The sequence below is a fragment of the Oncorhynchus mykiss genome, chromosome 17 (genome assembly GCF_013265735.2).
Source record: "Oncorhynchus mykiss isolate Arlee chromosome 17, USDA_OmykA_1.1, whole genome shotgun sequence".
Lineage (NCBI taxonomy): Eukaryota > Metazoa > Chordata > Actinopteri > Salmoniformes > Salmonidae > Oncorhynchus > Oncorhynchus mykiss.
Genome location: NC_048581.1, coordinates 78,049,654 through 78,062,084, shown reverse-complemented (window position 1 = coordinate 78,062,084; position 12,431 = coordinate 78,049,654). Strand labels below are relative to the sequence as shown.

Here is a 12,431-nt window from a genome sequence, read left to right as displayed (position 1 = left end):
ATGTGACAACACACTTCACAGATGACAAATTGGTAATGTACACTCCCCTATGTATTTATTTGGACAGTGAAGCTAAAACTTTTAATTTGGCTCTATACTCCAGCATTTTGGATTTGAGAAAATGATTTGTGAGGTGACAGTACATAATGTCACCTTTTATTTGAGGGTATTTTTAATCTGTTTTACCATTTAGAAATTAAAGCACTTGATGTATCAAGTCAATTTGTCAAAGGTTTAGTATTGGTCCAATATTCCTAGCACGCAATGACTACATCAAGCTTGTGACTCTACACACTTGTTGGATGCATTTGCTGTTTGTTTTGGTTGGGTTTCAGATTATTTTGGGCCTAATAGAAATGAATGTTAAATAATGTATTTTGTCATTTTGTAGTCACTTTTATTGTAAATAAGAATGAACACTTCTGAACACTTCCACATTCATTTGGATGCTACCATGAGTATGCATAATCATGAACAAATTGTGAATAATGAGTGAAAAATTAGAGGCATAAATATCATACCTCCCCTGTTATTGGTAATGTTACCAAATGTTAAACTTTTGACTAAATTGACTGTACTATAAGTGAATGTGTCCAAATATGTACGACACCTTAAAATGGGGGACGAGATACATAAAGTGCATTCATTTCTAAATAGTAAAAAAGATATGCATGAAAATAACCTCAAATAAAAGGTGACACTTTACTATAGCTTCATATAAAAAAATAAACGTTTGCTCTCAAATCCAAAATGCTGGAGTATGAACTCGACCTTGAACTCATCTGTGTGTTTGCCAGTACTGTACCTCACTGGCCGTGTTCAAGAACATAAAACGTGATTTAAGATTAGGATCACTTTATTGGTCCAACCAAAATGTTACTTCAGCTTTTAACCCAACCCCTCTGATAGACACATACATGTTTTGGAGAGGTGCAGGGAGCTGCCACACTGGGCACCTGCGGAGCTGTTGTTGTGGGGGGTTATGTGCCTTGCTCAAGGGCAGGCAATGGCATCTAGGATCTGATACCAGCAACCCTCTGGTTGCCAGCTCACTTCGTGCCAGAGTTTTCTTATTGGCCAAGGATTCCAACTGGCAACCTCGCCGCTCTAACTGGTAGGTTACCTGCCAAAATGTATAATGGATTGCCCCCTGCTGTTTATCTATGCGATTACGTCAGTGTTCACACACACACAAATAAAACACACACACAAATAAAAAAACATATGCTATGTGCTCGTTGGGAACTTTATATTTGTTGAGATGAGACAGGGACTCAAACTAATACAACTTTATTCTCCATATGAATTTTCTGTAATTTCTTAACTTCCTCAGATAATGTACATCACACTGACACACAGTTGAGAGAGCACAGGGTCAGGCCGCAGTGCAGCACCCCTGGATGGAGAGCATGTTGTTGGTGCCTTGGGGACACCTTACAACTCTTCAGTGATCACCTTGACGTTCCCATTGACTATGAGCTCTATGGTTTCCCAGTCAAAAACGTTCCCTCTGGGCATACGTTTCCCAACATGCAAAGCCTCTATCATGGCATCGGAGAGCACGTAGTCCCACATGTTGACGTCTGTGATCTCTCCGATGAAACTCTGCTTGCTTTGAAAGTCCTTCAGGAAAGAGTCTGGATCCTGTCCCAGGATGACCTTACCTCCCTTCTGCACTTTGTGTCCTGGTTTATACACCTTCCTAATGCTCCTCTTCCCATCTACGTGGAACGCAGCCATACCTAACTTCGAGTCCCAGGTGAGACAGAGGTGGGTCTGGAAGGTGTTGAGCTCAGGTAGGTGGAAGAGGACCCCGTCCCCACTCATAAACAGACCGTACCTGCCGTCAGCTTCTCTCCACACGTTGAGCTCGTCGTGGTACAGTGTACGGTAGGCGAACAAGATGATCTCACGGTTGCCCTCTGCCAATTCTGTGGCCACCCGCATGCACAGGGTGAAGGCTCCCATGTCAAGATCCTTCTGAGGGACCAGCTCCACGTAGCTGTTGTCAGTTTCCATTGGGAACACCAAGGATCTTCTCATGGGCCTCTCTATAGAGAGACAGAGAGAAGAATCATGCAGGCCTGGGTTCAAATGAAATCTTTGTGGCAGATGGCCAGGGTTTGCACTTTCAAGAGTTTTCTATTGGTTCCAATGCGACAGGCAAGCTCAATCCAACACAGCTAAAGTATTTGAAATGATTTCAAATAGTATTTGAAACTAGGTGTGGAGTCATGTGACAGTGACACAGGCTTGAGGGGTCAATTCCATATGTCATTCCGTCGATTCAGGAAGTGTAGGGACATTAATTGCTCGAAGCAAATTAAAACAACCCATTTTCAATTCAGGAACATTGGACGACAGTTTCCTTATCTAAATGTGCACACACAATGCTAGAAGAGTAAAATGTCACCCATTGTGTGAATATTGTGAGAATATTAATATAAATGGACCAGATCAAGCTTGTGACTCTACACACTTGTTGGATGCATTTGCTGTTTGTTTTGGTTGGGTTTCAGATTATTTTGGGCCTAATAGAAATGAATGTTAAATAATGTATTTTGTCATTTTGTAGTCACTTTTATTGTAAATAAGAATGAACACTTCTGAACACTTCCACATTCATTTGGATGCTACCATGAGTATGCATAATCATGAACAAATTGTGAATAATGAGTGAAAAATTAGAGGCATAAATATCATACCTCCCCTGTTATTGGTAATGTTACCAAATGTTAAACTTTTGACTAAATTGACTGTACTATAAGTGAATGTGTCCAAATATGTACGACACCTTAAAATGGGGGACGAGATACATAAAGTGCATTCATTTCTAAATAGTAAAACAGATATGCATGAAAATAACCTCAAATAAAAGGTGACACTTTACTATAGCTTCATATAAAAAAATAAACGTTTGCTCTCAAATCCAAAATGCTGGAGTATGAACTCGACCTTGAACTCATCTGTGTGTTTGCCAGTACTGTACCTCACTGGCCGTGTTCAAGAACATAAAACGTGATTTAAGATTAGGATCACTTTATTGGTCCAACCAAAATGTTACTTCAGCTTTTAACCCAACCCCTCTGATAGACACATACATGTTTTGGAGAGGTGCAGGGAGCTGCCACACTGGGCACCTGCGGAGCTGTTGTTGTGGGGGGTTATGTGCCTTGCTCAAGGGCAGGCAATGGCATCTAGGATCTGATACCAGCAACCCTCTGGTTGCCAGCTCACTTCGTGCCAGAGTTTTCTTATTGGCCAAGGATTCCAACTGGCAACCTCGCCGCTCTAACTGGTAGGTTACCTGCCAAAATGTATAATGGATTGCCCCCTGCTGTTTATCTATGCGATTACGTCAGTGTTCAAATGTCAGCACCCCCCCCCCCCCCCCACACACACACACACAAATAAAAAAACATATGCTATGTGCCCGTTGGGAACTTTATATTTGTTGAGATGAGACAGGGACTCAAACTAATACAACTTTATTCTCCATATGAATTTTCTGTAATTTCTTAACTTCCTCAGATAATGTACATCACACTGACACACAGTTGAGAGAGCACAGGGTCAGGCCGCAGTGCAGCACCCCTGGATGGAGAGCATGTTGTTGGTGCCTTGGGGACACCTTACAACTCTTCAGTGATCACCTTGACGTTCCCATTGACTATGAGCTCTATGGTTTCCCAGTCAAAAACGTTCCCTCTGGGCATACGTTTCCCAACATGCAAAGCCTCTATCATGGCATCGGAGAGCACGTAGTCCCACATGTTGACGTCTGTGATCTCTCCGATGAAACTCTGCTTGCTTTGAAAGTCCTTCAGGAAAGAGTCTGGATCCTGTCCCAGGATGACCTTACCTCCCTTCTGCACTTTGTGTCCTGGTTTATACACCTTCCTAATGCTCCTCTTCCCATCTACGTGGAACGCAGCCATACCTAACTTCGAGTCCCAGGTGAGACAGAGGTGGGTCTGGAAGGTGTTGAGCTCAGGTAGGTGGAAGAGGACCCCGTCCCCACTCAAATACAGACCGTACCTGCCGTCAGCTTCTCTCCACACGTTGAGCTCGTCGTGGTACAGTGTACGGTAGGCGAACAAGATGATCTCACGGTTGCCCTCTGCCAATTCTGTGGCCACCCGCATGCACAGGGTGAAGGCTCCCATGTCAAGATCCTTCTGAGGGACCAGCTCCACGTAGCTGTTGTCAGTTTCCATTGGGAACACCAAGGATCTTCTCATGGGCCTCTCTATAGAGAGACAGAGAGAAGAATCATGCAGGCCTGGGTTCAAATGAAATCTTTGTGGCAGATGGCCAGGGTTTGCACTTTCAAGAGTTTTCTATTGGTTCCATTGCGACAGGCAAGCTCAATCCAACACAGCTAAAGTATTTGAAATGATTTCAAATAGTATTTGAAACTAGGTGTGGAGTCATGTGACAGTGACACAGGCTTGAGGGGTCAATTCCATATGTCATTCCGTCGATTCAGGAAGTGTAGGGACATTAATTGCTCGAAGCAAATTAAAACAACCCATTTTCAATTCAGGAACATTGGACGACAGTTTCCTTATCTAAATGTGCACACACAATGCTAGAAGAGTAAAATGTCACCCATTGTGTGAATATTGTGAGAATATTAATATAAATGGACCAGATTTGTGTTTTAGGAACTGTATTAGTACCCGTCCTAGACTGTTCCCTGTTCTGGGAAGCTTTATAGCACCACATTTGGTTCAGCTCACACCTAAATTCTCTAAATAATTACCATAATAGATTTGATTTTAAGCGCTTTTCAAAACACCAAAGTCACTTTACAATAGTGACACAGACATTAATAAATAACACAAGTGATTGACTATCTACAAATTCTACCACAGAAGTGAAGTTCAGACTACCTGCAGAAGCTAAGGAGAGAGAGACACCAAAGATGAGAAGAGTTGCCAGCAGCCCCATTTTATCCCACAGAGCCTATGAAGATAAATACATTAAATACATGATAAGTATACATACATACATAAATATAATATAAATTCATTACAGCAGAGAAAGTTTTAGATGTTTTTAGATGTCTTTTTGTCACTACAATGTCCTATTATTACAATACCCACATGGTCAGATGAAGCAGAGGCTAAACTACAGGACGGTTTTGCTAGCACAGACTGGAATATGTTCTGGGATTCCTCCGATGGCGTTGAGGAGTACACCACATCAGTCACTGGCTTCATCAATAAGTGCATTGATGACGCTGCTGCTACTCTTTGTAAATATCTGTGCATAGTCACTTTAATAACTCCACCTACATGTACATATTACCTCAATTACCTCGACTAACCAGTGTCCCGCACATTGACTCTGTACTGGTACCCCCTGTATAGAGCCTCACTATTGTTATTTTACTGCTGCTCTTTAATTATTTGTTTATTTTATTTCTTATTATTATTTTTTTTTTGTATTTTTTTAAACTGCATTGTTGGTTAAGGGCTTGTAGGTAAGCATTTCACGGTAAGTTCTACACCGATTGTATTCGGCGCATGTGACAAATAACATTTGATTTGAACGTAAATGACGCATTCAGGTTTTAACCACTAATTATGAGGTATTAGGTAATGCAGGAAAATGATTTGTCTACTTACCATTGTTGATCCGCCTTATCAAATGGCTACCTAGTGTGCCTCTCAAACTGTACAGTATATATACACTCACCCAAACTCTTAGAAATCCATTTCAAAACATGTGACACTGATAACCCAAACCCTGAATTCCAAGTTATTTATTATGTGTGTGTTGTGAAACTTAGTCTAGCTAAAAGCAAACAACAGACCCAGTGTCTGTGGCATATTACAGTTTATTTTTTATTTTTTATCTCTTTAGTACTATTTTCAAAATTATATGGGTAATTTAAAAACTCTTAGTACAAAACCCCCAACTGGTAACATTTGTATCGCAGCCAATCTTGCATTCAAAACCTTTCACTGTGCATTCATTTGGTTTGTAGACATCTTTCATCACACAACTATTGATCCAAAAGATGCACTGAATGTACAAAACAGCGTATATAAATTGAGTTGCACCCCCTTTTGCCCAATCTCAATTCCCTGAGGGCATGGACTCTACAAGGTGTCAATAGCGTTCCACAGGGATGCTGAACCATGTTGACGCCAATACTTCCCACAGTTGTGTCAAGATGTCGGAATGTCCTTTGGGTGGTGGACCATTCTTGATACACACATGAAACTGTTGAGCGGGAAAAACCCAGCAGTGTTGCAGTTCTTGACACACTCAAACCAGCGCGCCTGGCACATGCTACCATACCCCGTTCAAAGGCACTTCAATCTTGGCACACATACACAATCTATGGCTTAAAAATCCTTCTTTAACTTGTCTCCTCCCCTTCATCTACACTGATTGAAGTGGATTTATCAAGTGACATCAATAAGGGATCATAGCTTTCACCTGAATTCACCTGGTTGGTCTATCAATGTCATGGGAAGAGCAGCTGTTCTTAATGTTTTGTACACTCAGTATAAATGAACATGTGTTGCAATGTAAAACATATTTCTAGATGAAACACTGATTAAGTTTGGAAAAAAAGTGACCGTATGATTTTGTGTGTTAGTCAATTGAAAATGTGCTTAGAGTTTTGAAACAACTGCCTTTTCAATGATCTGTTTTGAGTTTTGTACTAGGAGTTGTATAAATCAAATCAAATCAAATGTTATTTGTCACGTGCCGAATTCACATACTTGTGAAAATTGCACCAAAGTGATAAAAATATCTGTAGTAGCTAACCACTAGAATACCTAGTTGCTGCATAGTTTAAGACAATGTCCCATAAAGCACCCAGATCTCTTAGAAGAAAAGGTGCTATCTAGAACCTAAAAGGGTTCTTCGGCTGTCCCCATAGGAGAACCCGTTGAAGATACTTTTTTGGTTCCAGGTAGAACCCTTTTGGTTCCAGGTAGAACTCTTTTGGGTTCCATAGAACTTCTGCCACAGAGGGTTCTACATGGAACACAAAAAGGTTCTACCTTGAACCAAAATTGTTTTTTACCTGGAACCAAAAAGGGTTCTCCTATGCGGACAGCCGAAGAACCCTTTTGGAACCCTTTTTTCTAAGAGTGTAGGGAATAGGGTGACATTTGGGACTATATCCCAGACGGTCATGTCCCCTCATATCCTAAACATCTTTCTGGCGCACGGTGCTGATCCAGATGGCCATGTGCCAGTTTAAATGGTTGTCATCTAATTAAAGTAGTCCAATATACTATGTTAGGCTACCAAAGTAAGGAGTTGATAACACTCCCTCTAACCCAAACCCTGAATCCCACGTTATTCTGTTCGTGAGTGTCTCTCTGTGTGTTGTTAAACTTTGTCAGAGGTTAGTGAAATTTAGTCCAGCTTGAAGTATACACCCCCACAAACACACAAACCCAACTTTCCATGTGTTTAATGCCATTCCATTTGCTCCGTTTGGGCCATTATTATGAACCATGCTTCCCTCAGCAGCCTACACTGCTATCCAGTATTTATGTAATAAAACCAACACTGCAAGTGACTACCCACATGATATTACGTCAGTGCTCAAACCTGAGCTGCAGTGCCGCCCTTTCAAATGTCTGACTGGCACTTCACTTTATGGCTCCCAGCTTCTTTTCTGGGTTTAAAAGACTGAAAACAAAGAGAGAAAGAATGTACTATGTTCTGTATAAACATTTGCAGTGCTTCTATACTTTTGAAGCATTTTTATTCTGGTGGAGTTGTACAAATAAATACAGTATCATAACCACTACCATACACTGGCCATGTTATAATTCTTGTCTGCAATGGCTTCCCTCCCTTGTCTCCTTGCTACCATACAAAAAGTGATCAGTTTATTCAGATGTAATGAAGGGGCCTTGAATGGAATGAGACAAGTAAAGGAAACAAATGTAAAAGCTATTGGGACACTACGGAAAGAACCTTCCCTTACAACCGTAGTACAACAATGACAGAATACGGGACAGAATACGGACTTTGGAAATGTTGCAAGAATAGTTCTAAAAAAGAGAAGTGTGCAGCATCTCTCACAATGCTCATTGTACGTTGTGTGTGCAACTCTTATAGCTATTTTAGCATTTACGACACACTCGCACGACTTTACTTGCTTGACATAGGTCAAGTTTCTGCCCGACTAGACGCGGAGGCGTTGAAATGCGTCAACCAATGGTTGCGTGCCACGCCATCGACTGTGTCAGGCATCAGATTGCTATATCATGTGGTTAGTTGATATGTTAAATACCTATCGAGGCGCTGTAGTCGGGGAGGAACTCGACCTTGAACTCATCTGTGTGTTTGCCAGTACTGTACCTCACTGGCCGTGTTCAAGAACATAAAACATGTGATTTAAGATTAGGATCACTTTATTGGTCCAACCAAAATGTTACTTCAGCTTTTAACCCAACCCCTCTGATAGACACATACATGTTTTGGAGAGGTGCAGGGAGCTGCCACACTCGGCACCTGCGGAGCTGTTGTTGTGGGGGGTTATGTGCCTTGCTCAAGGCCAGGCAATGGCATCTAGGATCTGATACCAGCGACCCTCTGGTTGCCAGCTCACTTCGTGCCAGAGTTTTCTTATTGGCCAAGGATTCCAACTGGCAACCTCGCCGCTCTAACTGGTAGGTTACCTGCCAAAATGTATAATGGATTGCCCCCTGCTGTTTATCTATGCGATTACGTCAGTGTTCAAATGTCAGCACCCCCCCCCCCCCCCCCCCCCCCACACACACACAAATAAAAAAACATATGCTATGTGCCCGTTGGGAACTTTATATTTGTTGAGATGAGACAGGGACTCAAACTAATACAACTTTATTCTCCATATGAATTTTCTGTAATTTCTTAACTTCCTCAGATAATGTACATCACACTGACACACAGTTGAGAGAGCACAGGGTCAGGCCGCAGTGCAGCACCCCTGGATGGAGAGCATGTTGTTGGTGCCTTGGGGACACCTTACAACTCTTCAGTGATCACCTTGACGTTCCCATTGACTATGAGCTCTATGGTTTCCCAGTCAAAAATGTTCCCTCTGGGCATACGTTTCCCAACATGCAAAGCCTCTATCATGGCATCGGAGAGCACGTAGTCCCACATGTTGACGTCTGTGATCTCTCCGATGAAACTCTGCTTGCTGTCAAAGTCCTTCAGGAAAGAGTCTGGATCCTGTCCCAGGATGACCTTACCTCCCTTCTGCACTTTGTGTCCTGGTTTATACACCTTCCTAATGCTCCTCTTCCCATCTACGTGGAACGCAGCCATACCTAACTTCGAGTCCCAGGTGAGACAGAGGTGGGTCTGGAAGGTGTTGAGCTCTGGTAGGTGGAAGAGGACCCCGTCCCCACTCAAATACAGACCGTACCTGCCGTCAGCTTCTCTCCACACGTTGAGCTCGTCGTGGTACAGTGTACGGTAGGCGAACAAGATGATCTCACGATTGCCCTCTGCCAATTCTGTGGCCACCCGCATGCACAGGGTGAAGGCTCCCATGTCAAGATCCTTCTGAGGGACCAGCTCCACGTAGCTGTTGTCAGTTTCCATTGGGAACACCAAGGATCTTCTCATGGGCCTCTCTATAGAGAGACAGAGAGAAGAATCATGCAGGCCTGGGTTCAAATGAAATCTTTGTGGCAGATGGCCAGGGTTTGCACTTTCAAGAGTTTTCTATTGGTTCCATTGCGACAGGCAAGCTCAATCCAACACAGCTAAAGTATTTGAAATGATTTCAAATAGTATTTGAAACTAGGTGTGGAGTCATGTGACAGTGACACAGGCTTGAGGGGTCAATTCCATATGTCATTCCGTCGATTCAGGAAGTGTAGTGACATTAATTGCTCGAAGCAAATTAAAACAACCCATTTTCAATTCAGGAACATTGGACGACAGTTTCCTTATCTAAATGTGCACACACAATGCTAGAAGAGGAAAATGTCACCCATTGTGTGAATATTGTGTGAATATTAATATAAATGGACCAGATTTGTGTTTTAGGAACTGTATTAGTACCCGTCCTAGACTGTTCCCTGTTCTGGGAAGCTTTATAGCACCACATTTGGTTCAGCTCACACCTAAATTCTCTAAATAATTACCATAATAGATTTGATTTTAAGCGCTTTTCAAAACACCAAAGTCACTTTACAATAGTGACACAGAAATGAATAAATAACACAAGTGATTGACTATCTACAAATTCTACCACAGAAGTGAAGTTCAGACTACCTGCAGAAGCTAAGGAGAGAGAGACACCAAAGATGAGAAGAGTTGCCAGCAGCCCCATTTTATCCCACAGAGCCTATGAAGATAAATACATTAAATACATGATAAATATACATACATACATAAATATAATATAAATTCATTACAGCAGAGACAGTTTTAGATGTTTTTAGATGTCTTTTTGTCACTACAATGTCCTATTATTACAATACCCACATGGTCAGATGAAGCAGATGCTAAACTACAGGACGGTTTTGCTAGCACAGACTGGAATATGTTCTGGGATTCCTCCGATGGCGTTGAGGAGTACACCACATCAGTCACTGGCTTCATCAATAAGTGCATTGATGACGCTGCTGCTACTCTCTGTAAATATCTGTGCATAGTCACTTTGATAACTCTACCTACATGTACATATTACCTCAATTACCATTGACTCTGTACTGGTACCCCCTGTATAGAGCCTCGCTATTGTTATTTTACTGCTGCTCTTTAATTATTTGTTTATTTTATTTCTTATTATTATTTTTTTTTTGTATTTTTTTAAACTGCATTGTTGGTTAAGGGCTTGTAGGTAAGCATTTCACGGTAAGTTCTACACCGATTGTATTCGGCGCATGTGACAAATAACATTTGATTTGAACGTAAATGACGCATTCAGGTTTTAACCACTAATTATGAGGTATTAGGTAATGCAGGAAAATGATTTGTCTACTTACCATTGTTGATCCGCCTTATCAAATGGCTACCTAGTGTGCCTCTCAAACTGTACAGTATATATACACTCACCCAAACTCTTAGAAATCCATTTCAAAACATGTGACACTGATAACCCAAACCCTGAATTCCAAGTTATTGATTATGTGTGTGTTGTGAAACTTAGTCTAGCTAAAAGCAAACAACAGACCCAGTGTCTGTGGCATATTACAGTTTATTTTTTATTTTTTATCTCTTTAGTACTATTTTCAAAATTATATGGGTAATTTAAAAACTCTTAGTACAAAACCCCCAACTGGTAACATTTGTATCGCAGCCAATCTTACATTCAAAACCTTTCACTGTGCATTCATTTGGTTTGTAGACATCTTTCATCACACAACTATTGATCCAAAAGATGCACTGAATGTACAAAACAGCGTATATAAATTGAGTTGCACCCCCTTTTGCCCAATCTCAATTCCCTGAGGGCATGGACTCTACAAGGTGTCAATAGCGTTCCACAGGGATGCTGAACCATGTTGACGCCAATGCTTCCCACAGTTGTGTCAAGATGTCAGAATGTCCTTTGGGTGGTGGACCATTCTTGATACACACATGAAACTGTTGAGCGGGAAAAACCCAGCAGTGTTGCAGTTCTTGACACACTCAAACCAGCGCGCCTGGCACATGCTACCATACCCCGTTCAAAGGCACTTCAATCTTGGCACACATACACAATCTATGGCTTAAAAATCCTTCTTTAACTTGTCTCCTCCCCTTCATCTACACTGATTGAAGTGGATTTAACCAGTGACATCAATAAGGGATCATAGCTTTCACCTGGATTCACCTGGTTGGTCTATCAATGTCATGGGAAGAGCAGCTGTTCTTAATGTTTTGTACACTCAGTATAAATGAACATGTGTTGCAATGTAAAACATATTTCTAGATGAAACACTGATTAAGTTTGGAAAAAAAGTGACCGTATGATTTTGTGTGTTAGTCAATTGAAAATGTGCTTAGAGTTTTGAAACAACTGCCTTTTCAATGATCTGTTTTGAGTTTTGTACTAGGAGTTGTATAAATCAAATCAAATCTAATGTTATTTGTCACGTGCCGAATTCACATACTTGTGAAAATTGCACCAAAGTGATAAAAATATCTGTAGTAGCTAACCACTAGAATACCTAGTTGCTGCATAGTTTAAGACAATGTCCCATAAAGCACCCAGATCTCTTAGAAGAAAAGGTGCTATCTAGAACCTAAAAGGGTTCTTCGGCTGTCCCCATAGGAGAACCCGTTGAAGATACTTTTTTGGTTCCAGGTAGAACCCTTTTGGTTCCAGGTAGAACTCTTTTGGGTTCCATAGAACTTCTGCCACAGAGGGTTCTACATGGAACACAAAAAGGTTCTACCTTGAACCAAAATTGTTTTTTACCTGGAACCAAAAAGGGTTCTCCTATGCGGACAGCCGAAGA

General features: G+C 41.4%; 2 protein-coding genes across 5 annotated transcripts; both read right to left on the bottom strand.

Moving 5' to 3' along the window:
• Positions 1-1,274: 1,274 nt before the first annotated feature.
• Positions 1,275-5,760, bottom strand: LOC118940495 (pentraxin fusion protein-like). 2 transcript variants are annotated; one of them, XM_036950711.1, is made up of 4 exons: positions 5,634-5,760; positions 4,896-4,968; positions 4,112-4,249; positions 1,275-2,051 (listed from the first exon to the last, which is right to left on the bottom strand). In XM_036950711.1, the coding sequence occupies exons 1-4, from the start codon at positions 5,634-5,636 to the stop codon at positions 1,435-1,437; spliced, it is 831 nt and encodes a 276-aa protein (XP_036806606.1). In that variant the 5' UTR covers positions 5,637-5,760; the 3' UTR covers positions 1,275-1,434. The 2 variants fall into 2 exon arrangements, with proteins under 2 accessions (XP_036806606.1, XP_036806607.1); XM_036950712.1 differs by lacking the exon at positions 4,896-4,968 and having other exon boundaries at positions 5,634-5,688.
• Positions 5,761-8,792: 3,032 nt separating this feature from the next.
• tcbp2 (trout C-polysaccharide binding protein 2) lies at positions 8,793-11,116 on the bottom strand. Of its 3 annotated transcripts, XM_036947916.1 has the most exons (3): positions 10,974-11,093; positions 10,258-10,330; positions 8,793-9,611 (listed from the first exon to the last, which is right to left on the bottom strand). In XM_036947916.1, the coding sequence occupies exons 1-3, from the start codon at positions 10,974-10,976 to the stop codon at positions 8,995-8,997; spliced, it is 693 nt and encodes a 230-aa protein (XP_036803811.1). In that variant the 5' UTR covers positions 10,977-11,093; the 3' UTR covers positions 8,793-8,994.
• Positions 11,117-12,431: the final 1,315 nt, after the last annotated feature.